Source organism: Aquarana catesbeiana, linkage group LG02 (assembly GCF_042186555.1).
Source record: "Aquarana catesbeiana isolate 2022-GZ linkage group LG02, ASM4218655v1, whole genome shotgun sequence".
In the NCBI taxonomy this organism is placed as follows: domain Eukaryota; kingdom Metazoa; phylum Chordata; class Amphibia; order Anura; family Ranidae; genus Aquarana; species Aquarana catesbeiana.
The window spans coordinates 726,307,708-726,334,211 of record NC_133325.1 but is presented as its reverse complement, the minus strand read 5'-3'; the positions used below and the strand labels follow the sequence as shown (position 1 = coordinate 726,334,211).

The following is a 26,504-nucleotide window of genomic DNA, read 5'->3' as shown; positions in this document are numbered from 1 at the left end:
TTTCTGACAACTTTGTGTGACCGTGTGTATGCAAGACAAGTTTGAGCCAACATCCGTCAGAAAAAATCCATGGATTTTGTTGTCGGAATGTCCGATCAATGTCCGACTGTGTGTACGGGGCATTACAGGGAGTTCTTGCACTAGAATTATTGCTCTCGCTCTAACAATTGCGGCGATACCTCACCTGTTTGGTTTGAACACCGTTTACATATGTGGGCGCGACTTATGTATGTGTTCGCTTCTGCGCACAAGCTTGGAGGGATAGGGCTCTTTAAATATTTTTTTTTATTATTAATTTTATTTTTTATTTTTACACTGTCCCTTTAATTTTTTTTTTTTATCACTTTCATTCCTATTACAAGAAATGTAAACATCCCTTGTAATAGAAATAAGCATGGCAGGTCCTCTTTCTTGAGAGATCTGGGGTCAAAAAGACCCCAGACCTCTCGTTTACCTTTAAAAGAAAAAAAAAAATAAAAATATGTCATTTGACTTTAAGAAGAAAAAAAAATCCCTTTAAGCTCAAGAGGCGGAAGTGACGTTAGTCTTTGCTCCGGTCCTCCAAGGGCATAGAGCTGAGTGGGGGCTATCTTGCCCTCATTCGGCTTCCTGCCCAGGTATCTGAGGAATTGGATCCTCTCCAGGCTTACCGACGTCTCCGGTAAACTCGGCTCCGGTAAACTCGGGCATTGATCACTTTTATATGAAGGCCGACCGCCTGACTGAAAAAAAAAGATACAGCTAGCTGCTGCCATAACCCCGGTATTTAATGTCAAAGTAATGTAACGTACATTTACAGTTAGGCGGTCATCAAAGGGGTTTAATTAAAATGTGGACCCACCATCAGATATTTTTTCATACTATGTGCATGTGTAAGCCTAACCATGCTCTGACAATGCCTTCATCTGCTTCTCGCTCTACAAGGATGGTGCCATTTTTGTTGAGGAACTATCTATGTTCAGCATCTACTTCAAAGGTAAGGTAGGCATTCTAAGCTGTGGTGAAACTACAAATCCCATAGGGCATTGTGAGACTGTAACAACCACAGACATGACTCCAAGAGGCAGAGGCATGAAGAGATACGTAGATTCACCACAAATGGAGTGTTGAGGTTGCCTACTCCTGATCTTTCCTGGACTGGGATGCTGGCTCAGACACAGTCGTGGAAATCCAGGTGCCTGGACAGTTCCTTTCCCACAAATGTTTGACACAGATCAGCTCCCTGCTGTTGCCTTTTTATCTTGTGACTTGCTGCAAAGTTACATTATACAGTCCCTGTAGAAGCGACAACAGAGGAAAGATTTCTTCCCTCCAGCATCAGACCGATTACATCATCTCAGCTTAATTAAAGTCACTTGTCTGGAGTTCAATGCCTGTTTTAAAATGATAGCAAAGTTAACTTGCCACAAATTTGTGGCAGTGTTGAAATGTAATGCCGCGTACGCACGGTCGGAATTTTCGACAACAAATGTTCGATGTGAGCTTGTTGTCGGAAATTCCGACCGCGTGTAGGCTCCATCAGACATTTGTTGTCGGAATTTCCGACAACAAAAATTTGAGAGCTGGTTTTCAAATTTTCCGACAACAAAATCCGTTGTCAGAAATTCTGAGCATGTGTACACAATTCCAACGCATAAAATTCCACGCATGTTTGGAATCAAGCAGAAGACGCACACTGGCTATTGAACTTCATTTTTCTTGGCTTGTTGTACGTGTTGTATATCACCGCGTCCTTGACGTTCGGAATTTCCGACAACATTCGTGCGACCGTGTGTATGCAAGACAAGTTTGAGCCAACATCCTTCAGAAATAAATCCAGGATTTTGTTGTCAGAATGTCCAATCGTGTGTACGGAATGATCGTGTGTACGTGGCATAAGTCTGTTAACTTGCTGCACATTTTCACTGGCAAGTTGTTCACTTACAGAGCACTTGAAGTACAAGTTCTAGTTGACACTTTTCCAATTTGTAGCAAATTTGCGTGGCAAGTCTCTAGCAAGAGCAAAGTTGCACTGGTGAGTCTACAGCAAGAGCTCTGCAAGTCTACAGCATGTAAATTCAGTCACAGTGACCCCTGTGGTGGGATGACTATTGCACAACATATCTGAACCAGAACTTGCAGCAGACTTGCACAATATTTGCAAAGAAAGTTGATCTGGAGTCATGCAATGCGGACTTGCTGCAATTGTGCAACAAACATGTGAAGCCTGGCAAGTCTAGCAATAGCTTAGCAAGTCATTTTCAATCTTGCAGCACAATTGTTTGCTATCTGGGATATTTATTTTTTTCAATTGTATTTTTGCTGTATGTCTGTATGTAGGACATGTTAGGAATGTTTTCATGTAGGCTAATGAAGTTACTGAAAGGTTCACATTAAAGTTGACATTCAGGTTGAAGCGGTATTAAAGTGTTACTAAACCCAGGACCCTGCATTCACTATATCTGGTCTCCCATAGTACACAGAACATGGAAATGCAATTATTTTAGTAAATATAAACTGCTAAATACCTTTTTCTCATCAGCAGTATATAGCAGTTTTATGATTTCTATCAGTGCCTGGTTAAAGCTTGTAGGAGGAGTTTTCATACTGCTCTGGCTGCCCTATAAGGATGCACGACCCCTACATAGGTGTAGGTGTTATAATGCACCATGTACTTATTATAATAGGTGTAGGTGTTATAATCCACTCGTGGGTATACTGTAGGTAATAGGTGTTATAGGTATAGGTGTTGCATAGGTATAGGTATAGGACAAGTGGTGCATGTTAAGTCATGGGTATAGGTAATATAGGTAATATAATAGGTGTTATAGGTATAGGTGTTATAATGCTCTATGTACTCATTATAATAGATGTAGGTGTTAGAATCCACCATGTAGCTATTATAAAGTTGTTATAGGTATAGGTGTTGCAATTCACTATGTTTGTATTCTGTTTTGCCAGCGATCACCTGAAACAGACGATTTTAGTACAAATTGGATAAAATTTCAGTAAAGATTGGATATGCTTTCAGACATCATGGAAGCTTTCCAGGGAGAAGTGAAATTGTCTTAGCATATTTTGAACCCCACACGTGAAGAATGTGCGTTTTGCAAGCTTTGGTTCAACAAAGTATAAATCTTCCCCACAATGTATTGCCTGAGCTTGTTCTGCCACCAAGGGACTTTCCAGTTTATTAATCAGTCTGTAATCGGTTATCTTTTGGCCCTATTTGTTTAACCCTTCCTAGCTGTTGATTGCTGTCTCCGGGCCTTATCGCTTAGTTAATATGTCCCATGGTGTCAAACAAGATTATGGAATAATGGAGAAGTCCATTATAACAAAGGAAAGGATGGAAGGCCATTATTTGTAGGAATTAAATCAGATTTTTACTAGAACACTGAGCCGATGATTACATTCTTCCAACATTACAGGTGTTGTGCGTGGCATATTTGCCTTTGATCTGGGTTGTGCCTTTGTTCTAGCAGGTGGGAGAAAAACACTTTTTAACCTCATTACTGCAGAGACGCTAAACCACATTAGAGAAAATGAAGGCTGGACATGTTTATTTACATACCTTTCAAAGGAATTTTTTATTTTATCAGTGATTTTTTTTTGCCTATAGAATGTCTGCCAACTATCCCACATTATCACAAAATTAATCTTAATGGTTCTTTTCAACATTTTTAACACTTTCTCTGCCATGGGCCTACTTCTTCTGTTTCATGTGGCCAAGCCATTTTTATGGTCCGATCACAGTGTAACACACTAACGTGGTTTGAAGTGTGTTTTTAAATGTTTGTGCTGTGTTCTTAAAGAAGTTCTCCGGTCACAGCATACACTTTCATTTTATTATAGCATTGTAATAGCAATAGGATAGCTCCCAACTGTCCCTGATTTTGAGGTACTGCCCCTGATTTGGAGCAAAGTCCCTCTGTCCCTCTTTCCTCCTCATTTGTCCCTCATTATGGTCTGATCTATATAGTTGTATCAAAAAGTGTTTCCCAGCGCTAAACCTTTCATCCAATTTCTAAACTGCTGCAATTGTAAATTCCAAATTCCTATAGAAAGAAGTAGTAATGGTTAAGCACTTGCATATTTAGCCAATCGTTTTTTGTACAATTCTTCTTTAAGGGGGGCATGGTAGTGGGTGTGTCCTATGCCTACATACTTTTGCTAGTAGGTGTCCGTCATTCCCATCTCAGAAAGTTGGGAGGTATGGCAATGCAAACAATAGTTTTTGGGGTTTTTTTGACAATCCATTATAAGCTTACTTGAAAAATTAGTTCTTCCTGTCTGCTGGCCATCTCTTTCCACAATGTCCTGGACTCCCTGCATGCTTTGCAGCTTCTCCTCTACTGATAACTTTCAATTTCTAAGGACTACATATCCCATGGTACCTTGCTACCCGCAAGCAGTGATTCCTGTACTGACTCCACCCCCTGAAACTCCTCCTCTTAACACCTCTGATGTTTAGTAAACAGGCTCTGTAATATGTGTGACACAGCAGTACCTACCCACAGGGCATAGTGAATATGTGGCACAGAATTCAAGGAAGTAAATTTGCGGGGATCTTCACAAAGTAAATTTACAAACTTCAATATAATTTAGATTACTAAGAGTAGACTAGAAATAGCTGAAATAAAATGTGGAAATTATTATAAGATTTTACATTTTGACCATATATATATGATAAACTTACCTTGCTCTGTGCAAAGGTTTTGCACAGAGGAGCCACGCTCCTTTTTTTTGGGTCCCCTGATGGTGGTCCTGCCTCCTCCCCCCTGCCAAGTGCCCTCAATAGCAAGCCTCTTACTATGGGAGCACTCAAGAAGACTTGCCCCAACCCGCTCTCTGTGTATCCATTCATACACAGAGCACAGCTTGGTCCCACGTCCGCTCTCTCTTCATTGGACAGTTACCTTGGGATCATGCCATTGACCTCCACTCTTTGCTTACGCTGTGGTGCCAATCCAGTGAATTCCCATAGTGTTCCCATAGGACTGTCTCTCAAGTGTCTTCTGCCTAGATACTGTAGATGGTACCATCAGGCTGCCACTTCAGCATGTATGAGTGGGTCAGAAGTCACCAGACTTCTGACACTTTCTTCCATGTCAATTATCCCTGTAAATTCAAGCAGTTAACAGATGGCAGCTGTCAAAATTTCAGTGATCTCTGACCCTGATACATGCTGAAGTGTCAGGGTAGAAAAAAGAAAACGCCCAATCGACTGCTTTAATATCACCTAATTCTTTTTAAGTCGGCCAAAATTCAAAACAATGGGTGGCCCTGTAATAGCCTGTGACAGGTAGAAAATGATTGCCTATACAGTGAGTGACTGCCTTCTACCAGATGCAGACAATGTTAAGAATTTACCCAGCCTGGATACAATGGAAATTCCTCCAACCATGTTGTTTATCATGGATGGGGAATCAATTTATATTCTCTCAGTCACTTGTGGGTTAAAAACTCTTTATGGCTCCGCCCCCTTCTAGCGCAAATATGCCAAAGGGTTCTGCCCAGCCATCAAGTCCTGGCAGAGCCTTTCATATATATCTGTGCAGGATATTTCTCACCTATGTACAAAGGTGGGGAAGTTTTGTGAATTCCTTGCTACCTGTTTTTGCTCATGCATGGAGAAACCTGCACGTGCGCACAAGTGCCACAAGGCTGTCGGGACGCAAAGACCTGGGATGAGGAGAATTAGGGAAGGGGGGAGGGGTTCCCAGATGCCATTCTTGACTAGGCATGATAAATGTTTTAAAAAAGTAAAATAAAAAATATATCCAATTTAAACAGGGGTAGGGGGGCAGGGGCAGGATAAAAGGAGGTGCGTTTTAGGACTGAAAATTCATATTCTTGTGTAAATGAGTTTGTTACTGGTGTCTTTAAAATGTAGGTGGATCAAACAACACAAAACAAAAATGTGGCTTTTACACTGAGGAGTACCCCGCAATTTAGAGTTAACCACTTGCTAATCGCAATACGTACTAATGAGCCACTAGAATGCAACCCCCCATAGGCGATCATAGAGAGTAGATACTCTTAGATTGCTTCTATGGCCTTGGAGGACTGGAGCGATGTCATGATGTCACTTCCGGTCCAGGCTGGAAGTAATTTTTTTTTTTCTAAAAGCAAAAGATTTTTTTTTTTTTAGCTTTTGCTTTTATAGGTAAAGAAGAGATCTGGGGTCTTTTTGACCCCAGATCTCTCCATAAAGAGGACCTGTCATCCTTATTTCTATTACATTTTTACATTCCTTTTAAGAGGAATTAAAGTGATAAAAAAATAGAATAAAAAATAAAAAGTCAAATACAATATAAAAATAAAAAGTAAAACAAAACTGAAAAATACAAATAATAAAACAAACAAAAAAAATATTAAAGATAAAACTTTTAAGGGGATATTTGTAGGTAAGCACAGCATTTATGGCAATAATCATCTCCTATGCTTCATTTGAGCAAACAATTACCAATTCTGGAAATTATGCAATTAAACTGGAAAAAGTGTAAGTGTGCTGATTTGTTGATAAGTATTTTTGATTATACGGAAACAGTGCATCAAGATGTTGATCCATATGCTTTGGAAATTTCAGACTCTAATACTGTGCTTTTTTGCTTGTACCATCTGTCTCGGAATTACGAACAGCATTACTTCATTTTGCTGATAAGGGACTAGTCACTGATTTGGAGTTTCTCAATCATTTTAATTAGAATATGTGCTACTTGGGGAATCCTGTGGCTTTTACTGATATATATATATATATATATATATATATATATATATATATATATATATATATATATATATATATATATATATATATATACACACACAGTATATCACATAACAGCTGAACAGAGCACTGATTCATAAATGCATTACAAATATAGATATCTCGTCTTTTAACCCAACAGTCTAGAGCTGATGGGTACTAGACTCCCTCAAAAAGAGTTGTAGTTCATGCAAGAATTAATTATTTGTGTCTTATAGTAGAATAAAAATGCTACCCTCATCTTGGTGAACTGATATCCAATGCCATTACATTGACAATTTTAAATTAAAAAAGTGGCAGTAAATAACAGTGTAAGCATGTGAACTACCGTGTGGGAATCTCCCATGATTCCACAACCTACTTATTACAATAATTATCTATGATCTGATGGTAAGTCATTGGGGAACTTGAGGCTTTATAGTACAGATGTGGTCTAATAAATCCTATAAATAGTTTATTGTGGGAGGAGTTATTGCTAACTGCTTATGAATTGCTTAAGATAAAAGTTTTTTTTTTTCTGCATATGCAGTAATTTAATGCAGTGAAATGTTAGGCAAATCAAATGACTGTGACATTTTATTTAAGACGAAAAAGGTACAAAGGGTGAAAAAAAGAAAAGCAACAAAAAAAGAGATACATTTTTATTTAATTTCTTTATAAATAAGCTTATTAGTTTAACCACTTGTCGACCAGGCTTTTTCTGGCACTTTTTGTTTACAATTTTACAAGTTTAAATCAGTATTTTTTGCTAGAAAATTACTTAGAACCTCCAAACATGATATTTGTTTTTTTAGCAGAGATCCTAGGGAATAAAATGGCAATTGTTGCAATTTTTTTATGTCACACGGCATTTGTGCAGCAGTTTTTCAAACCCAATTTTTTGGGGAGAAAATACATTTTAATGAAGAAAAAAAACACAATATATCCCATTTCTTTTTTTGTAAAATGTGAAAGATGATGCTATGCTTTTTTTTAATCATTTGTAGCTTTAAATTTTGTGGATTTACCATTCAATCGGTTACCAAACAGATCAAGAAAATAAAAAGGGTTAGGTTTTACAGACACATTTTATAAATATACCATCCACTCGATTCATGTTGAGCTACAATGCAACCCAGCTGTTTATTTCTATGTCGGACCTGAACAGACTGGGCAGCAAATACAATGAATTCTACAGAGAAAAACTATGCTGCTGACCCTTTGATGCAGAGATTGGGATAGGGGGGGAATTATATTATTCTAAATATTGTGAACTTATCATACATTTTCATACTGAAACCTTTAGATCTCATTGTTCAGTTGTTTGGTTAAAGTGATTGTAAACCCCCACCTTGTAAAACAACCTATTCAGTTAAAATAGAAACAAAGACTAAACATTTGTGTATAGATATAAAACAAAAATAAAAACATTATAAATACCTTTTCCCTTTTTTTTATAAGTGATCACATTCCCTCTGTTCTAAACTACATAAGAGCTTGGAAAGGAGAAACGGCAATACACTGACCTTCCCTGTGAAAGGATGTGCGGGGGGGGGGGGGGGGGGCAGGGGGGTGTCAGGACAAGTCTGATCACTGGAGGAGAGCAAACTGGGTTCCCAGCATAGCTAGAAAAAAGGACCATGCTGTGCTCTTGTGCCTAGCGTGGCCAGTTTATCTTGCTGTAGACTCACCACTGCAACTTTGCTCTTGCTAGAGACTTGCCACAGAAATTTGCTGAAAATTGGAAAAGTGTCAGCTAAAAGCTTCAAGTGCTCTGCAAGTGTACATCTTGCCAGTGAAAATGTGCAGCAAGTTATCAGACTTACAATTTAACACGTCCACCAATTTGTGGCAAGTTATCCTTGCTATCTGGGATGGCAGTGCAGTAAATTACAGTAAAACCTTGGATTGCGAGCATAATTTGTTCCGGAAACATGCTTGTAATCCAAATTTTCCCATAAGAAATAATGGAAACTCAAATGATTCCTTCCACAATAATTTATTCATACGTCCTTCAGTTTATAGTTCATATAAAAAGATTATAGCAATGTGATTGTGTAACCATAAAATGTCCATCCACAAATGGAAGCCTCCGCAAGGGGATTAGAAGCAAAATCCAGAGGGAGCTACAGAGTATAAAAGAGAAGAGAGGAGCCTCTAAGTGTAGCAATATGGTTATATTTAATGAAGGTCCAAAATTTAGCAACCCACATGGTTGATGATTAAAAGAGGCACATCTAAGTATGCAGGCATCCGGGGTAAAGCTGTCCACATAGACCATCCCCCGCACCACCGTCTCTCACTGCTGTCAGTCTGCAATCGTGACCGGGAAGACTACCCTGCAGTAGAGCGATTTAAAAGCGAGGCTTGAAGCTTTAATGGAGCGCAGTGTGGAAGGGATGACGTAGATGGATGGTCTATGTTGACAGCTTTACCCTGGATACCTGCATACTTGCATGTGCCTGTTTTAATCATCAACCATGTGAGTTGCTAAATGTTGTACCTTCATTCAATGTAACCATATTGCTACACTTATGCCTCGTTTCCACTGAGCGGATCGGTTCGGTTCGGTACGGTACGCTATTTTGGGTGTTTCCATTATGAAAGTGGCCCATACAACCGAACCGAACCGTTCCATTCAGGGTCCTGCTTCAGATGTGGGGCCATAGAAAATGGAACAGTTCGGTTAGGGTGGAGCTACGATACATTCCACTGATTGGCTGACAGAAAGCCCTCTTCTGTGCTATGCTGAGGCATTTTTTTCTAAACCCTGTATGGCCCCTTGTGGTCCCACTTGCAGTGGAAACGCTCACCAGAATAGACCGGACCATTCTAGGCCATTCAAACTGTACCGACCCGAACCGATCCGCTCAGTGGAAACGAGGCATTAGAGGCGCCCTTGTTCTGTTTTATACTCTGTTGTGATGTGACACTACTTGTATATCAAGACATCACTTGTATATCAAGTCAAAATGTATTTAAAAATGTTGCTTGTCTGCAAAATGCTCTCAAGTTACTCTCAAACCAAGCTTTTACTGTACATGATTACAACACATGTAAAATGTATGAAAGTGTGCAAACAAAAGGGTGAATCCAGCTTATCTACTGCCTGTAAAGAATATGTAGATACTTGAATTTCTTTAGCCTTGCTATAGGTTTACTTTAAAAGCTTTATTTATTAAAAACATGTTTTGTTTTTTATGTAGACCATACGCTTGACATTCATTTTGCTTTCAATCATCTTTTTGACTACTAGTGTTTTCTAATTTTCAAGAAGCATTTAAATAAGATTTTTTTTTCATACAGCCAGTAAAGTCATATCTTTCACTTATGAAGGCTAAAGAGCCTGAAACAGCTGTAAGCAAGTTTGTAATATTGCCTCTATAAAACGATGGCTATAACTGTATGCTCTGTCCCAACCTTTCTAAGATGTGTTTATGCCATCAATTTCAAAATTACCTTATTTTCTGCCTTTAAACATTTGATATGTTTTCTATGTTCTATTGTGAATAAAATATGGAGTTACAAGATTTGCAAATCTTTGCATTCTGTTTTTCTTTTCTTGATTAAGTTTTGAATTAAGAAGGTAGAAAGCATGTGATGAAAACAGTTACAAGCTACTTCCTTGTGGGGAGGTCAGTGTAATAACAAGCGTATAAACAGAGGACATTACAGGTCGCATTCTGTTTTTATGTATATTTTGCACAGCGTCTCAACTTTTTTGGAATTGGGGTTGTACATATTATGTGACTATGCACCCAGCTTACATCATTTAGGGCGCCTCAAACATTCAGGTGGAGGTATAGGCTTACTCCAAGAGTATGTACTGCACAGGAATTTTCTAACATTCAAACATTCAGGTGGAGGTATAGGCTTACTCCAAGAGTATGTACTGCACAGGAATTTTCTAATATTCAAACATTCAGGTGGAGGTATAGGCTTACTCCAAGAGTATGTACTGCACAGGAATTTTCTAATATTCAAACATTCAGGTGGAGGTATAGGCTTACTCCAGGAGTATGTACTGCACAGGAATTTTCTAACATTCAAACATTCAGGTGGAGGTATAGGCTTACTCCAGGAGTATGTACTGCACAGGAATTTTCTAGCAGAGCACTGGGTAATTGAGCATATATGTTTAAGAAGGCATTACACTCACCCTTTAAAAAAAAAAAAAAAAATCTTAGAGACAATAAAACCGAAGCATACAGGCTATATTACTTACTGTTATTCTTTCATCTTTGTCGCTAATTGGCGTCCCGTCTTTTCTCCATGATATTGTTGGCTCAGGATGACCTCGAGGAGGCTGACATTCCATGACGGCTGGTTCTCCTACTGCTACCATCACATCTGAAGGGTTTTGTCTGAAGTCATCTCTCAAAACTGTTGAGGAAAAAAAAATTATATTAGCATTGCTGTAACATTCTGCTAGCAGCACAATTAAGATTTTTGAGATAACTGCCATCTATGTGTGTTTCTAATTTAGTAGCTGAAGTATGAAACAAAAATTGGCATGTCCTTAAGATAAAAGGCACGTTTTAATCTTCCACATGCAACACACAGTTGTGGTCAGTTATTACAACCCTGATATAATCATAGCTAAAGTTCACTGTTGAAATCCTGGGACAAACTTGTTTTTTGTATCAATGTCCATTTATTCATAATTTAAACTGACATACTGGGGGTTATTTACAAAAGACAAATCCACTTTGCGCTACAAGTGCAAACTACAAGTGCAAAGTGCACTTGAAATGGCACTGAAAGTGCACTTGGAAGTGCAGTCGCTGTAGATCCGAGAGGGGGAAAAAAAAAACAGCATTTTGGCTTGTACATGATTGTATGATAAAATCAGCAGAGCTTCCCCTCATTTCAGATCTTCCCCTCAGATCTACAGTGACTGCACTTCCAAGTGCACTTTCAGTGCAAAGTGGATTTGCCTTTCGTAAATAACCCCCAATGTTTTGTTATTACTGGTTTATTATAGTATAGGAAAAGAAAATGTTTAAACGTATGAGCGACTGATTAATCTGAAGGTGCACTTGATGGGCTTCCACGAAGGAGTAACAGACATGTAATTCAAAATAAATGGATGCACAAGTCAATGCACAATGTCTGATGGTTTTTAGCAGGGAGTAGGAGAACCAAATGAGGGGGTATAGGAAAAATCTCTGCATTATTGAACCTGAAATCAAAGCAGAGAAATTGATTTGTGGCAGGTGACATGTAACATTGTCATTAGCTAGACCTCGATTTCATGTATTGATTGCACCGAATCGACAATGAAAATCTCACTAGCTGTAGCTAGATTGTGTATTCTTTATTTATTTTATGCTCAAATTAATATGATTTATCTTTATGTTTTCTGTTTCTAGCTATCCATAAATAAAAATATAATATAAGCCAAACTACTGACATTTTGTGAAGGACTTGTGATGATGATGATTTTAATAGTCTGGTGAAGAGGAAGGGGACTTAATGGGCCATCTATTGAGGATCCGTAATCATAAAAAGGATAGGAGCCTCTATCTATGGATGCCTCAATAACATACTCTTTACCATCACACTTTCCTTATGTGCAAAGAAATAAATGTATTGAAAAACCTAGTAGGCATCAATATCAAATCAAATTTAGAGTACTGTCTATGGTTACTCTATCAAGGCAAATACTTTAAGGTTCCAAAACCTTAACTGGATTACTTGGATCGCTATTGGTGATTACTGTATTTCATTTATAAATTAACTTCAGAGGAAAGGTGTGCTCATGAAGAATTATATATAAGTACTACACACAGTAGTGGGATTGGTGTAGTGTCCAAGGTGTCTACCAAGCAGATAAAGCATTTTACATACATGTGTAATTAAAACGCAGCACATATAGTATTTAACCAAGCATCAAGTCCCCCTCAAGCTAATGTCAAATTCTCAAGCTAATGTCAAAGTGCCAAAACCACCTGACTAGTTATAGAGGTTCACAAGAACTTTAACAGGTGCCTTCACAAATGTCAACAGGCTATTAGACTCTCTAATAAGCATGACCAACTTATCTGTTTCCTGTAAAATTCTGTATAGTTAATACTGCATATAGCTTTAATGTATACTCAACTCTTAATTGCTAAGTAATACGATGACACTACCAATAAAAGATATTAAAAAAGTCAGTATCCATTTATAGCGTGAATTGATAATAAGGAAATCAGGTCCTCATTTACTATTTGTCTTCAATACAGTGAATTAGTAGACATCTTGTAAAGATGCAAATAATCTGCATCTGTACAATCCCTAAAAATAAGCATATGTCAGAGGGAGAAAATTAGGGCCCTAATTATTAAAATGCAGAACAGTCCATATTCCCTATGGCAATAGGTCAAATTTAAGCTGTTTTAATGCAGCTTTGAAAAATAAAGGTGAGTAGGTTAGTGGACCAACTCCAGTCCTTGTGAATGGTCATTAAGATCAGAAAAGCAGAGGAAGCCATTTTGCTTTCTGTTCAGCCAAATTCACCAGTGGAGAAAGAAGATGAGCAGAAAGCTCATTTGTATACAGAATCACCTTGAAGCAATGCAGAGAAAGTAATTTACGAGAACTGTTTAATTAGAATTCTGATGAAATTATTCCATGCATGTACACTATGATATATTACAGTGAGAGGGAGGAAGCCAACTGGCGCTGCCAAATATGTTCTATTTTGCCTCATATTTCATTCTTGCAGATTGCTGACAATTTACATTATGCCATTCATTAATTAACCGCTAATATAGTGGAATTCAGAAACAAAGTTGCGCTTTAGTTGTGGTGATCTTGGAAAATTTACTTGAAAATCATTATTAGTCATTAACTTGTGATCAATTATCATAGGAAGTTCTACGAAAACAGTATATCTCTAGAACAAGGCCATTCAAAATGAGGCATACTGATGTTCTTCAAAAATTCTAAAATTATACACGTATAATATCTACTTTATTCGTTAAAAAATAAATAATAATGAGTACACCAATTAGATCAATATCATCATTGTTAGCTGCAAAATCATTCAGCATGCAGAAAAGTCACATGTTGACTTTTTCCATGATTAGATATTGTCACCATAAAATTAAATTTCCCATCCCAATGATATCTGAACAGATGATGACTTTGTGGAAAGGTTGTGCAGTTCAAATTGTCTTCCTAAGCAACCAATAAGATGACCAATAATGATCAATAATTGCAATTTAAGCTATTTTGGGGGGCTTATACCCACAGTACTGCATCTTTACGCAAGGTCTGCTTTAAAATACTTCATTGCAGTTGGTCTGAAAAGTAACATTTTATAACCCAAAGTGCTACAGCACCTTTTTAAGGAAACCTTTTCAGAGAAAATATGAATGGTGCCACTGCTGACCTCTCCTGAAAATGCTATTGGCTTGTATGTGAAATCATACTATGGGCTCCAGTCATTTTGAGACATTGACATTAAACAAGCAAGCAAATTGAGAATTCTGACATCATTCTTTCTAATCCTTAAGCTTGTTCATGATCAGTGACTCAGAAAGTATTGGTGTTTTCGACAGCCAGACAAATTAAATTCTTGGACAGAGGTCAGAAATGGCAGAGGTTTCCTTTATAAAGCCCTCAGTAAATCTGATGTGGACCTTTAGGCCTTGACCAAGATTTGTCTGCTTACTTCTAGTGGGATTCCTCATTGCTCTAGTAGTCTATTGGTATGTATTTAGAAGTGGAATACAGGTCAATGGGTCTACAGAGACAGAGTGCAGGACTGACAGTGCAGGCAATGTTTAGTATAGCTTAATGCAAAGCAAATGCTATACACTGAGCAATGAAGTTCAAAATAGTCTTTTTTAGTGCTGGGATATACTAAACCAATTGACATTCATAGTTATTCTCACACCCAAACTCACTCGGCAGGTGGCAGTACACTTAAAACACTTCGTGAACCAGGTCTTACAGAGCTATCCTATGCAAATAGCACTAGGTTTTATTAGAGCTGGACATGTCCTCCAAGATCAATATCTGAACATATCACATATGAACATTTCCTTAATTTATTATATTCTCTGAGAAGTTGAAAATATTATGTGTGCAAGATTAAAAGCTACATTTACTTTTATGTGATTTTGAGCAGCATGATGACTAATGTAAACACAGGTGCAGGACTCGCTCTGGTGTGCCACTATTCTGTGTAAAATAAATATACAGCCGAGTCCATTTAGCAATGCTTGCCATCACTCCTGATTTTTCACAAGTCATGCCATTGATATAGCACATGCCATTTGCTCTCTGGCATCCTGGAAAAACACTGAAATGGGTTTGACATTTAGAAAAAAAAACATTTTGCAGTGTCAGCTGCTTACTGGTCCCAAAAGACCACTGTGAAACAAGTTAATATATTGCTAATTAAAGGTTATTAGGCATCTAGAAAAATAACAACTTTCTATTAATACTTTTAATACACATTTAATGTGAGATTTCTTTCAAAACAACTCTGCACCCGCCCGGAGCATATCACATGACCCCCAATGTCAATGGCTTCTCATGACTCCAACAACCAGGCACATTTAGGAAGTAAAAACTCCAATGCTTGGCTTTTCTAAGTGTGTGTACATAGATGGGCAGATGTCTTGGTGGGAATGACAGGCAAGGAAACATCTCCCAATCCCTGATCATACTGGCCCCCCTCCATTGTACTCCATTGATGAGATGCAGCACACTTGCGGCTTACAAAGAGGGAAGAGTTGGCTTAGTCTCTCCAACATTTTCTAACAAATATTCTTAAAAATATGTTCACTTCCTGTGTTAGAAGCTGTAAATTTCACCAACTAATGTATACCCAAGGAAGGACTGACTCTTATCCAAATGTTGTAATGGGTGTTGGAAAGAAGGCAGAATTGGACTGTTCTTGGACAACCATAAAGTACCTAAAGAATTGAGATTACTTTTTTTTCCTTTTGTCTGTGGGTGTCTCTGTAGCTGACCAGCTGCCCACTGCCGGTTAAACAGTCGTTTGGCAGGTGGGAAACTGATCACCATTGTTTCGCTCCTGATAAGCGAACTCCTGCTCTTCTCTGTGCCCCCTCCCATATTCATAGACCACTCCATACTAGAGACAATGGGAGGTCATGAAGTAACAACTATCGTACTTCAGGTGACCTCTAACTTTCCCACTCTAAAGAGTAAGATATTGGCAAAATACTGGTAATTAGGCTACAGCAAGCAGGAGTCAATATATATTATTTTATGATTATTTTTATTTAAAGTGGGGTTAGATCTATATTCTTTAAAGTGGAACTTGCCCTAAACAGTTTGATAACAATTTATGTTCTTTAACAAAAGAACACACATTCCACATTAATAATTATACTGCCAATATTAGTGTATGCTGTAAATTGCCTCCAGCATTGCTCCTGTTTTTTCTTGCTGGAGGTCCCCATTTTGTTGACACCCAGAGCAGTCACTTCCTATTGGAAACTTTCCCCCTCTCTTTGCTTTCAAAAACTATATGTCACTTTCTGTAATTAAAATGTGTGCATTTCCAGCCTTAAGCCCCGTACACACAGGCCGAATGTTGGGGGACATCGGCTGGTTCAATAGAAACTGGCCGATATTTGGCCCAAGTGTATATCAGCTGGTCTGATATAAGCTGGCTGTTTGGCTGGTTTCTGTCAACCCAGCATGCTGGAAAACCAGCAGCCTACCGACTCCCGATCAGTGCTCTCAGGCAATGGCGGAGAGAGCTGATTGGAGTGTTCTGGCAGGGCCATGCCCCTGTCAGAACACAACAGCTCAGCAAGGGAAGATCACTATACTAACTTCGCATAGTTAGTACAGCGGCTCCGACCGGCGCTGACAGTTTATTTTTTCCATTTAACCCACCAGGTTGAACGAAAAAAACCTCATAGTGTGTACCAGGCTTTTGTTGTATGTCTTGGCTCAGCTAGAGGGGAAGGCTGACAATTGCTGACATTGATGCCAATGAGGGAGAAAGGATAGAATATCAGGGAGATAAGATAAGACATTATTATATCTTTGTATTCTTTTGTGTCTCCCTGGAAGCATAATGACTCTGATTTTAGACACAGTGCTGAGAATATGCTCTGATTCCTACTATATTAAATTGTATTGTATCTGTATTGTCTGCCCTTATGTTGTAAAGCACTGCGTAAACTGTTAGCGCTATATAAAACCTGTATATTAATAATATTAATAATAATAATAATAATATGCAGAGCTGGGTGAGACAATGCATTACTGGTTTTTACACAGTATGGGCACTTATTTTTAATATTTTACATAGCTATACCTGTGTATATATATATCTTGCAATCCCTAAGAGCAGGGGTGTTGCTAGGTCTACAAAAGATATGGGGCTAGAGCCCATAGCAGCGAAGTAAAGAAAGTCATACTCTTGGGCGGGCATACACATGTATATAATGTGTGTGTGTGTAACATTATATATTATCATTAAATCAGGGTACCCAAAGCCACCCCTCATGACATCAGAGTCCCCGGAAAGCCTCCCCTTACATCGGGGTCACCAGAGAGCTTGTCATGTTACCTGCCACAAGATGCAGACTATTACATACAGAGAGGCTAGTGTATATAGAAGACAGGCTAGTGTATACAGAGAGGCTGGGAATACAGAGAGGAGAGTAGCTATGTATACAGAGAGGCTAGAGTATACAGGGAAGGGAGATGCTGGGTATACAGAGAGGGGAGATGCTGGGTATACAGAGAGGGGAGAGGCTGGGCATACAAAGAGGGGAGAGGCTGGGTACACAGAGAAGGGAGAGGCTGGGTATACAGAGAGGGGAGAGGCTGGGTATACAGAGAGGGGAGAGGCTGGGTATACAGAGAGGAGAGAGGCTGAGTATACAGAGAGGGGAGAGGCTGGGTATACAGAGAAGGGAGATGCTGGGTATACAGAGAGGGGAGAGGCTGGGTATACAGAGAGGGGAGAGGCTGGGTATACAGAGAAGGGAGATGCTGGGTATACAGAGAGAGGAGAGGCTGGGTATACAGAGAGGGGAGAGGCTGGGTATACAGAGAGGGGAGAGGCTGGATATACAGAGAGGGGAGAGGCTGGGTATACAGAGAGGGGAGAGGCTGGGTATACAGAGAGGGGAGATGCTGGGTATACAGAGAGGGGAGAGGCTGGGTATACAGAGAGGGGAGAGGCTGGGTATACAGAGAGGGGAGAGGCTGGGTATACAGAGAGGGGAGAGGCTGGGTATACAGAGAGGGGAGAGGCTGGGTATACAGAGAGGGGAGAGGCTGGGTATACAGAGAGGGGAGAGGTGGGTATACAGAGAGGGGAGAGGCTGGGTATACAGAGAGGGGAGATGCTGGGTATACAGAGAGGGGAGAGGCTGGGTATACATAGAGGGGAGAGGCTGGGTATACCTAGAGGGGAGAGGCTGGGTATACAGAGAGGGGAGATGCTGGGTATACAGAGAGGGGAGAGGCTGGGTATAAATAGAGGGGAGAGGCTGGGTATACAGAGAGGGCAGAGGCTGGGTATACAGAGAGGGGAGAGGCTGGGTATACAGAGAGGGGAGAGGCTGGGTATAAATAGAGGGGAGAGGCTGGGTATACAGAGAGGGCAGAGGCTGGGTATACAGAGAGGGGAGAGGCTGGGTATACAGAGTTTTCCCCCTCCCCCTCGGTCTGCACTCACCTGCTCAGGAGCTCTGTGTGAGAAGGTTCCTTCCATCTCTATGATATGGGTGGAGCAAGGGAGGAGACTCACTCTCACACTGATCTCCCTTCTCTGGCTGTCAGTGAAGCACCGGGAGCAAAGTACTCAGTGAGAGTGCTGCGGCTGTGTGGGAAGCGCTGTGTCAGACAGCCCGGGACACTCATTAAAGGGCCGGCCCTTGTCTTGGGGCTATGGGCCCCAGATTCGGGGCTCCAGCCTCAATAGCCATCCCTTAACGACGCCACTGCCTAAGAGTGACAAAGAGAAGAGTCTATCAGTCTGCCACTTCTCCGTTCACTGTCCATAGGGGAGCGACAAGACTTGTACGTATTACTTAATTGCAGCTGAGAAAAATCAAGTCTCCAGTCCTGCCATTTACTGTGTAAATCTCAGGACTGGATGTACAGTTTCAAATCCTTTGGCAGTAAAGATAGCTCCTTTGTATTTTATGTACAGTATGTTTAGCTGCCTGTCTGGAGATCAGCTTTAATAAAACTGAATATAGATACATATTCTATTTTTGGATAACTGGGTAATCAGGTACATGTAGGAACATTCTGTACCTTTTACCGCATCTTTATCTGAAGTATCTTTAATTCCATTAAGGTACTGAGATATTGGAAAAAATATTTTTTTCATATGTCTGTGAACGCTGTTCACTGCTTTTTATATATTTCCATTTCCTACTTGATCATTTAAAAATTGCTCAAGTTTAGCAAAACTTTGTGTCAGTTATTCCTTTAAAAGATGTGGTGACAGAACTCTTGGTCCTACTTTTATTTGTGCTAAAGAAATTCAAGTAATTGAAGGATAAAACAAAATGAGGTTTGGAACGTCAGCCTAAAATGCTTAAATTTTAGGTTTAAATGGAGACTAAAGTACAGAGTACACTACGGGAGGGACAACAACATATTTTTACAGGGATGCAAGCAACATACTATGAAATGTCACATTAAAAAAAGAAAAATGAATTTCATAATCCTAGCTTGGTATTCCAAGAAAGAAAATAGCTATCTATCTACATATAAAATCAAAACTCACTTAATGACTGTCTGTTGTCTTACAAAGGAAAATGCCAATTTGCCTTGGAGACACACACTCCTAACCAGAAACAAATGTATTCAATTATCTGTACAGACTTTGCTCCTGCCAGGAAGCATACTGCCTTTCTTGATTCATATTATTAAACTTGTTTGACATGCAGCAAGCAAACACATTTATAATGGTAGCCCGATAGAAAGAAGACTACCGAGACAAAAGGAAACTCGCGGATGCGGTTAAGTCAGTTCAGAATGTAGACGAAAGCCAGATTTCTTTCTTTACATATTTTAGTATGCCTTTTTTCTCTTGTGCTATTTTTTTCTTAGCTTAGCTGACATTCAAAATTGTACAGAACAGATTTAGATATGAGTCTTTCAAGAACCTCTCCATTAAAATGATGAAACTGTGAATACTATCCAGGTAACACAGCTACTGTCCATTCAGTTTATAATGAGTTTTATGGAATCAATTGCATTGCTTCAGGTTCATTAGCCTGAGCCTCATTAGCCTTTTACACTTTTGGTACTGATGCATACTGTCAAAGGACCCTGTTTGGTGCCACCCTTCCTCTCTCAATTACCAATGTGCATGGGTGAGACTGGACTGGGAAGACTCAGAGGAAGTGACCTTACCTGGGAGATACTGGAAGGCTGACCTCCTTCATAGAATGCAACTTGCCTTACCCTTTGGCTTTAATATCCCCATGCCTCACCAACTGGATTTTACTGCCCCATGTAATCGTTTTGAAAGCCTGTGTGGTCAATCCCCAAGTTCCAACAGTGTCACATGGGAAAAAGGACAGTGAAAAACATGGTATCCTATAACTGAAAGTACGATGTTACCGGGTAGGTTAACTTTACTACAAATGTAGCTGTGGTGGATCGAAGTATAAGCAGCTGCAAAGACTGCTTATACTCTTTGCATGGCTATAGCACAGGTTCACTTTAAAGAACACTAATCCCCCTAAGTATATAGGAAGCTGCTTCTTCCTTTCCTTTAATACCTGACACTAAAAAAACAAAAAACAATTAGGTTGATTTACTAAAACCGAAGAGATTAAAATCCAATGCAGCTCTGCATAGAAACCAATCAGCTTCCAGGTTTTTTTTGTTAAAGCTTAAAAGGAGAAGTACAGCCAAAGCTCCTATGGATCACAAGAGTGCAGTTCGTTTTGCACTCCCGTGACCCGTTTTCAGCAGAGAGCGGGCTGAAGTCCGCTCTCTGCTGATGTCACAGAAGACAGTCCAGGAACCGCGTCATTGTGACAGTGGAAGTCGGGATCCACGAGGTGCCTGGGCCGACATCCGGCTCAGCCTCTCAGCGAGCCGCTGAAAGCCTGAGCCGGCCACTCAGGCTGACAGTGTGCAGTTCTCTGCTCAGGGAGCTGTCAGAACTGAGCGATCGGCGGTGTTCAACTGCTTAGTTCTCAGTGCAGAGGCGCCATGGGACAAATGCAGCATCGGACAGATGATGCATCCACCTAGGTAAGTATAAAATTGAGAAAAAAAAACTATTTTAATTGAACAAGATGAAGGTAGAAGCTGATTGGCTTCCATGCACAGCTGCACCCGATTTTGCACTCTCCAGTTTTAGTAAATCTATTTAATGTGTTTGTGCTTAACCCCTCCACTATATCTTCATTTATTAAGTGTAACATACAAAATCAATGGTGAACAGTGGTGCTAGACTGATGTAAATAGGTGAAAAATTATTAATTAACAACTGGAATAAACAATTAAAAAACTCATATAAATGTTAATAGTGTGTAAACTTAGTCCATGATAAATGTTCGATCAGCACCTGGAGGCAGCACCCTTAGAGCAAAGCAGTGGACTCTGTGGGTAAAAGCAGGAACAGAGGGTCCCCAGACTAAGTGCAGCATTCAAATCGTGGGTTTAATGATAAAAAGCAAAATGGCATCTCACATGATAGATGAATCATACAAGCATGTATAATAGTATTCGCCAGTCCTGGAATCTCTCCAAATCATGCTAAAAGCCGTGGCAGCCTCGAGCACAGATATGTTTGTGATGGAGCCAGGAGCCAGAAAGCAGCCGATCACAGCCGTGACCACTGTGAACCACAAAACGGCACCGGGCCCAACGTGATGTCACAGGAACAAGATGATTGGCGTACTGCTGTAAAGGGAGCGGTAATGCATTTCGAAGCAACTATTTCTATTTCAGACCATAATTGGATCATACATCTATCAGTCTTATATATTTGTGAGTTGCCATGTTGCTTTTTATCATTAAACCCACGATTTTAGTGCTGCACTTAGTCTGGTCCCTCTGTTCCCGATGAAGTGTAACATAACTCTTTCACCCCTCTTTTAGAACTTGAGATGTCTGTCCATGCATGTAACTCATTGTTGTGACCTTTAGTATAGCTTATGCAGAGTCATGGCCAGCAAAACTCTTGTAGCACTATGGAAAATAACCATAGACAATGAATCTGGAATAAATCTGGAGTTCCTCCGTATACTATGTCTGTTTTCTGACTACCATAGTTACAGGGTTTCTATAACAAACAACTGTGGATGATTTTCCCTGATCAATATAACAAAATATTCCTATAATTCAAGCAGAAATGTATTTAAAGGATGTGTTTTCCCTTCATACCACAAACAAACACAAAGCTTTACAGCCACTGTATATCAGGTTATACTGCTTTGTTTAACATATTTTTACAAATCCTGATCTTACATTGAGATTTGATATAAGAAAATCAACGCGGAATCTGACTACCACCATTGCCTTCCACACTACCATCTAAAAGATTCCTAAACATTGTGAACAAAAAGATAACATCCCTCTCTGTTTCCAGAAACATCATACTTTAAAGTAAACCTTTAGCATGTTCTCTGTAAGCAAAGTAACACTATAGTTGTATAACAGCCCCCCCCCCCCAGGTTCAATAATTTATATTTGCAATCCCAATAAGTTTTCCGAGCAACCGGAAAACAAATATGTATTCCAACTCCCCCATCCTACAATTCAGTGCCAGGTTCCTGAATGACTTACAGAAAGTCAATATTAGCATAGGAACGTTGTACTGTGGACCCCTGGCGGTTTTTACTTCATAACCCCCCCTTCGTGTTTAACTAGAACATACATAGGGGTCAGTTGTGTTTTGTATCTCACATGGGTTTGTGAAAAATTCCTGCAGATTTGGAAAATGATGCAAGTATTTTGAATTGGATCTCATACAGCAAAATACTCTTTGCAAATTATGGATAATGCTAGTAGATATTATGGAAACAACACTTCCACATATAGAGCGTGTGTATACACATTGTGCATAATTATTTGATTATAATTTATGAAAAAACAATACTAAAGTCCTGAATTGCTAAGATGTTCTTAACATGCAAAGCACTATAGTGCAGACATTTTTGAGAGCATTGTCATGGGCACCTCAGGTAACTACTTATTCTGCCCCTATTGTGATACACCACTGCAGCTTGTAGTCCAAGGAGAAATGTAAAAAAACAAATTTGGCTGGAGTTGGGCTTTAAGAGGAGGAATCTAGCTTTATCTGCAAATAGGCAAACAATTGTCTGTTTCTATGATCAATAACAGAATGCTACAAAAATGCAGTGCCATTTAAAAATGGTTTGCAGTCACCTGCTAGCTCTATCTACAGCAGACCTCAGAAGGGTAGAAAAAGTACAACTCGATTTTTTATTTTGATGCCTTCCATTTGATCTCAATTCTTGCATACTAAAGAACGTGTGTTACCTTCAAAGCAGAGCGGGCATTGAATGTCAGGGAAAGGCAGACATCTGATACATAGCAGCGAGGAGAAAAAAAGGACAGCTTGTAAAGCACATTCTTGCAAGACAAGGCATCATAGCTGGCCTTAGCTATCTGCAACCTTTTTGACCTTCCACGGCACCATCCTGTGGTGGGAACCCACAGCTGGTTTCTCACCTCATTATATCATATACAGGAGATGTATTTCTAGTAAGGCTCTCTGGTTTTTGATTGGGCGCACCTGCTCCCTCACCCCCTTCCTTTCCTCATCTCTATTTTCTAAAGAACCAGCTACCAGTTTCAACCTACTGCCATCAGAACAACAGAAGTTTTCTCAGTTCAGTACACACCTGACTTGCTAAACTGAAGTGACTTTGAATCTCCAATAAGGAGAATACTAAGCTCTGTTATTTCATATTCCCTTTGCACAATTTAATGTTTGAAATAAATACAGGTTCACTTTACTTCACTACACAAATCAGGCTCAAAGTGTTTTTTTTTTAAATGCCTAACCCTGTTGAAAGGGAGAAAGCATAAACAGGAGATTCTCTATAGTGATAACAGTATTCGATAACAAGGTGCTGTAAAACATATGCAGGGTTAACGTTCAGAATCCTGGTTTCAGAGGAGCGAGAGTATCAACAGATGCAACCCAAGGCATCTAGAGTTTATTAAAAAGCTGAGGTCTTTTCCTGGGTTCATAGGCAAGTTTATACAGGGGCAGAGTGGAATTAGTTTCTTCCAAGTATCAGTGGGTGGGGAAGAGTAGTCATTACAAGTTAAAAGGAATAAGCATAAAAATAAAATGCACGCAAGAACACTTCAGCAGTTTTAATTTTTTTCTGCAGGTCCCCAATAATACCCAGTAAGTAGTTTTTAGGGGGAGAAGATATTGGGGAGTCCCAGGGCTGACAAGAAGACCTTTGACCAAATGTCTTGGACATAATGACAAGTCCAGAGACAATGGAAAAAATCAGTAGTTTCTCCACATCTTCATTTCTCCACATCCAAACAAGCTGAATAGCAGTGTAGGTCCATTTTTTGGAGGCTAGTGGTGGTATAGTGGACATGGTAAAACAGCTTCAACTGTATTACCCTCTCCCTGGAGGAGTTTACAAAACTCCTATATGCATTTTCAATTTTCAACCAATCTTGTTTCTAAGTTGAAGAAGCAAACTGACACCAGTGCTGGCACAATACTACATTTTGCAAATTGTTTTCCTCATCTCTAGTCTTATATCTAGTCCAAATAGAAAACCCTTTGTTAGGGTCTAGTGGGAAAAGGAAAGTCATGTTTTTGGCCAGTGTACCTTATGAGATGTCTTCTTTCACTTTTCACCCCACACAAGAAATTAGCACCTGAAATCAATAGTTTGGTATGAGCCCCATATTCATGTTCCTACAGTCCCAAATGTCCCAAAGAAAGTAAAATGTAAATTAAATGGAATTTTCTTCTACTCAAGTAGATTTTCAACAGATTTCAGGTCTAATGTTTGCTCTAAAATCTATTATTGTCATGGTAACCGCCAGTTTACTTGGTTCCTCACAAGACCTTCTGTGGCCTATACAGCTTGATTAGACTCGAGTGGTGCATATGATTACTGCTCGCAGCCTGTCTCCTACTGAAATCATTAATTAGAGTTAACAATGTACAGATGGGGGAATGTCATACAGTGAAGGCATTTTGGACTGGGCCTAAAGACTTAACTTTTACCACAGATATGTGTTGTCAATGTGCTCAGGAGCAGCAAAAGGGATTTGTTTCACTGTCCGATGCTAATTATTATTGCATTCTGCAGCTTCTGACAAAATCAATAAACCCAAACTACATCACCATCAAAACAGAGCAGGCCTCAAGGCCTGGAATACATTGCTGTTTTTATTTCCAGTCATGTTTACACTGTATGCCATCTTGTGACTTCCTGTTGATAAACTTGTGGGACATTCTAAAGTGGAAATAATGGGCCTGAGCCATAATGTGGATATGTCAAAAATGGGAAATAAAAGACTATTTGAAAAGATTAACTGCGAGCCGTGGGGCTAAGTAAAAAGAATAGTTATTCAGTATGCAACATAATCAAGACTCTTTACATTATAATGCAATTCAGAATGGAAAGCTTTTCACCCTGATTTTTACAGAAGATTACCTCTAATTTTATATTTTAAGCCAGCTCGTTTTGGTTAATCATGTAAAATGCTTCCTATGTATCCTAATCTACACAATAAAACTTTAAATCAACCACCGCAACATACATCTTAATAAAGAAGGTAGATTTGTATATCTTTATTAATAACAGATGTATATATCAGTACCATTATTGTTTTGAAAAAAATAAAATGAAAAAAAAAAAAACAGTATAGACTGAATATACCCTAGAATCAGAATACTACATCATGTTGACAAAGCATGTTATGCCCCCAGAGAGGAGACCATTTTATGAATAAATTTGTAGTTGTGCCCTCTATTAACTGCCTATGCAAGCAGCATCCTTGCTGAAGGACTGCTGGGAAAAATCAATCAAAGTACAAGCCAGTCTATAGTTTCATACACTCAATGTAATCGTTTTCTCACCAAAACTTCCATTTTCACTGCTTATCTAGGGATCTACACTTTTCAGTGGCTTGCATTGATCCTTGAAGTGAAAGCACCTCATTAGTATATTCAGAATTTTGAGATTGTAGTAGATGTTGAATGCAAATTTTCAAGGTTTTCAAGGATTGTATTTTACATTTATTGAGATTGCGAATAAAAGGTATTACTTTAATTCCAGTATGTCTTTTTATAGCAGCAGCTCAAAATGGATAACAATCTACAAAACAGGCACAGTATAAGTTGGGGACAGTCAAATGGGCAGGAAGATTATTGACAAAAAATGATGGCTTGACAAAAAACATAGGTTTTAAGTATAGCAGATGGTGCTACAGCTGTACTTTGGCATTTTTGTTTTCATTGGTAAGATAGCATTAACGAGAGTTGAAGAAAAGTTTTTCTACAGTAACGTGGTTGTAAACATCAATTGCAAGCAACATAAAAGAAATGCACCATATTAATTGGTTCCCAGTTTAAAAGCAAATCGCTGAACTATTACCTTAAGTTTTGATTCCCTGCACCTATCTCAGCTCTCAGAAAATCGCTGATCAGTGGGCGTATCTGCATGCCGAAGCTCAGCAGACGACTTCACTGAACTCTCCTCTCTCCTCTAGGCTCCCCCCCCCCAGACTCCAGTCTGACAGTGGGACGGCACGAACCCCTTGTGGCTGGCCAATCCCCTCACAAGTAAAATCCAAT

At 39.3% G+C, this 26,504-nt stretch overlaps 1 protein-coding gene across 4 annotated transcripts in view; it reads right to left on the bottom strand.

The window, feature by feature from the left end:
* The window catches only part of ROBO1 (roundabout guidance receptor 1), a 1,646,584-nt gene that overhangs the window by 195,481 nt on the left and 1,424,599 nt on the right, over positions 1–26,504 (bottom strand). For all 4 annotated transcript variants that reach the window (XM_073617022.1, XM_073617020.1, XM_073617021.1 and 1 more), the window contains one exon: positions 10,956–11,113. In XM_073617022.1, the coding sequence (XP_073473123.1) occupies positions 10,956–11,113 (158 nt within the window). The remainder of the gene's footprint in view (positions 1–10,955; positions 11,114–26,504) is intronic.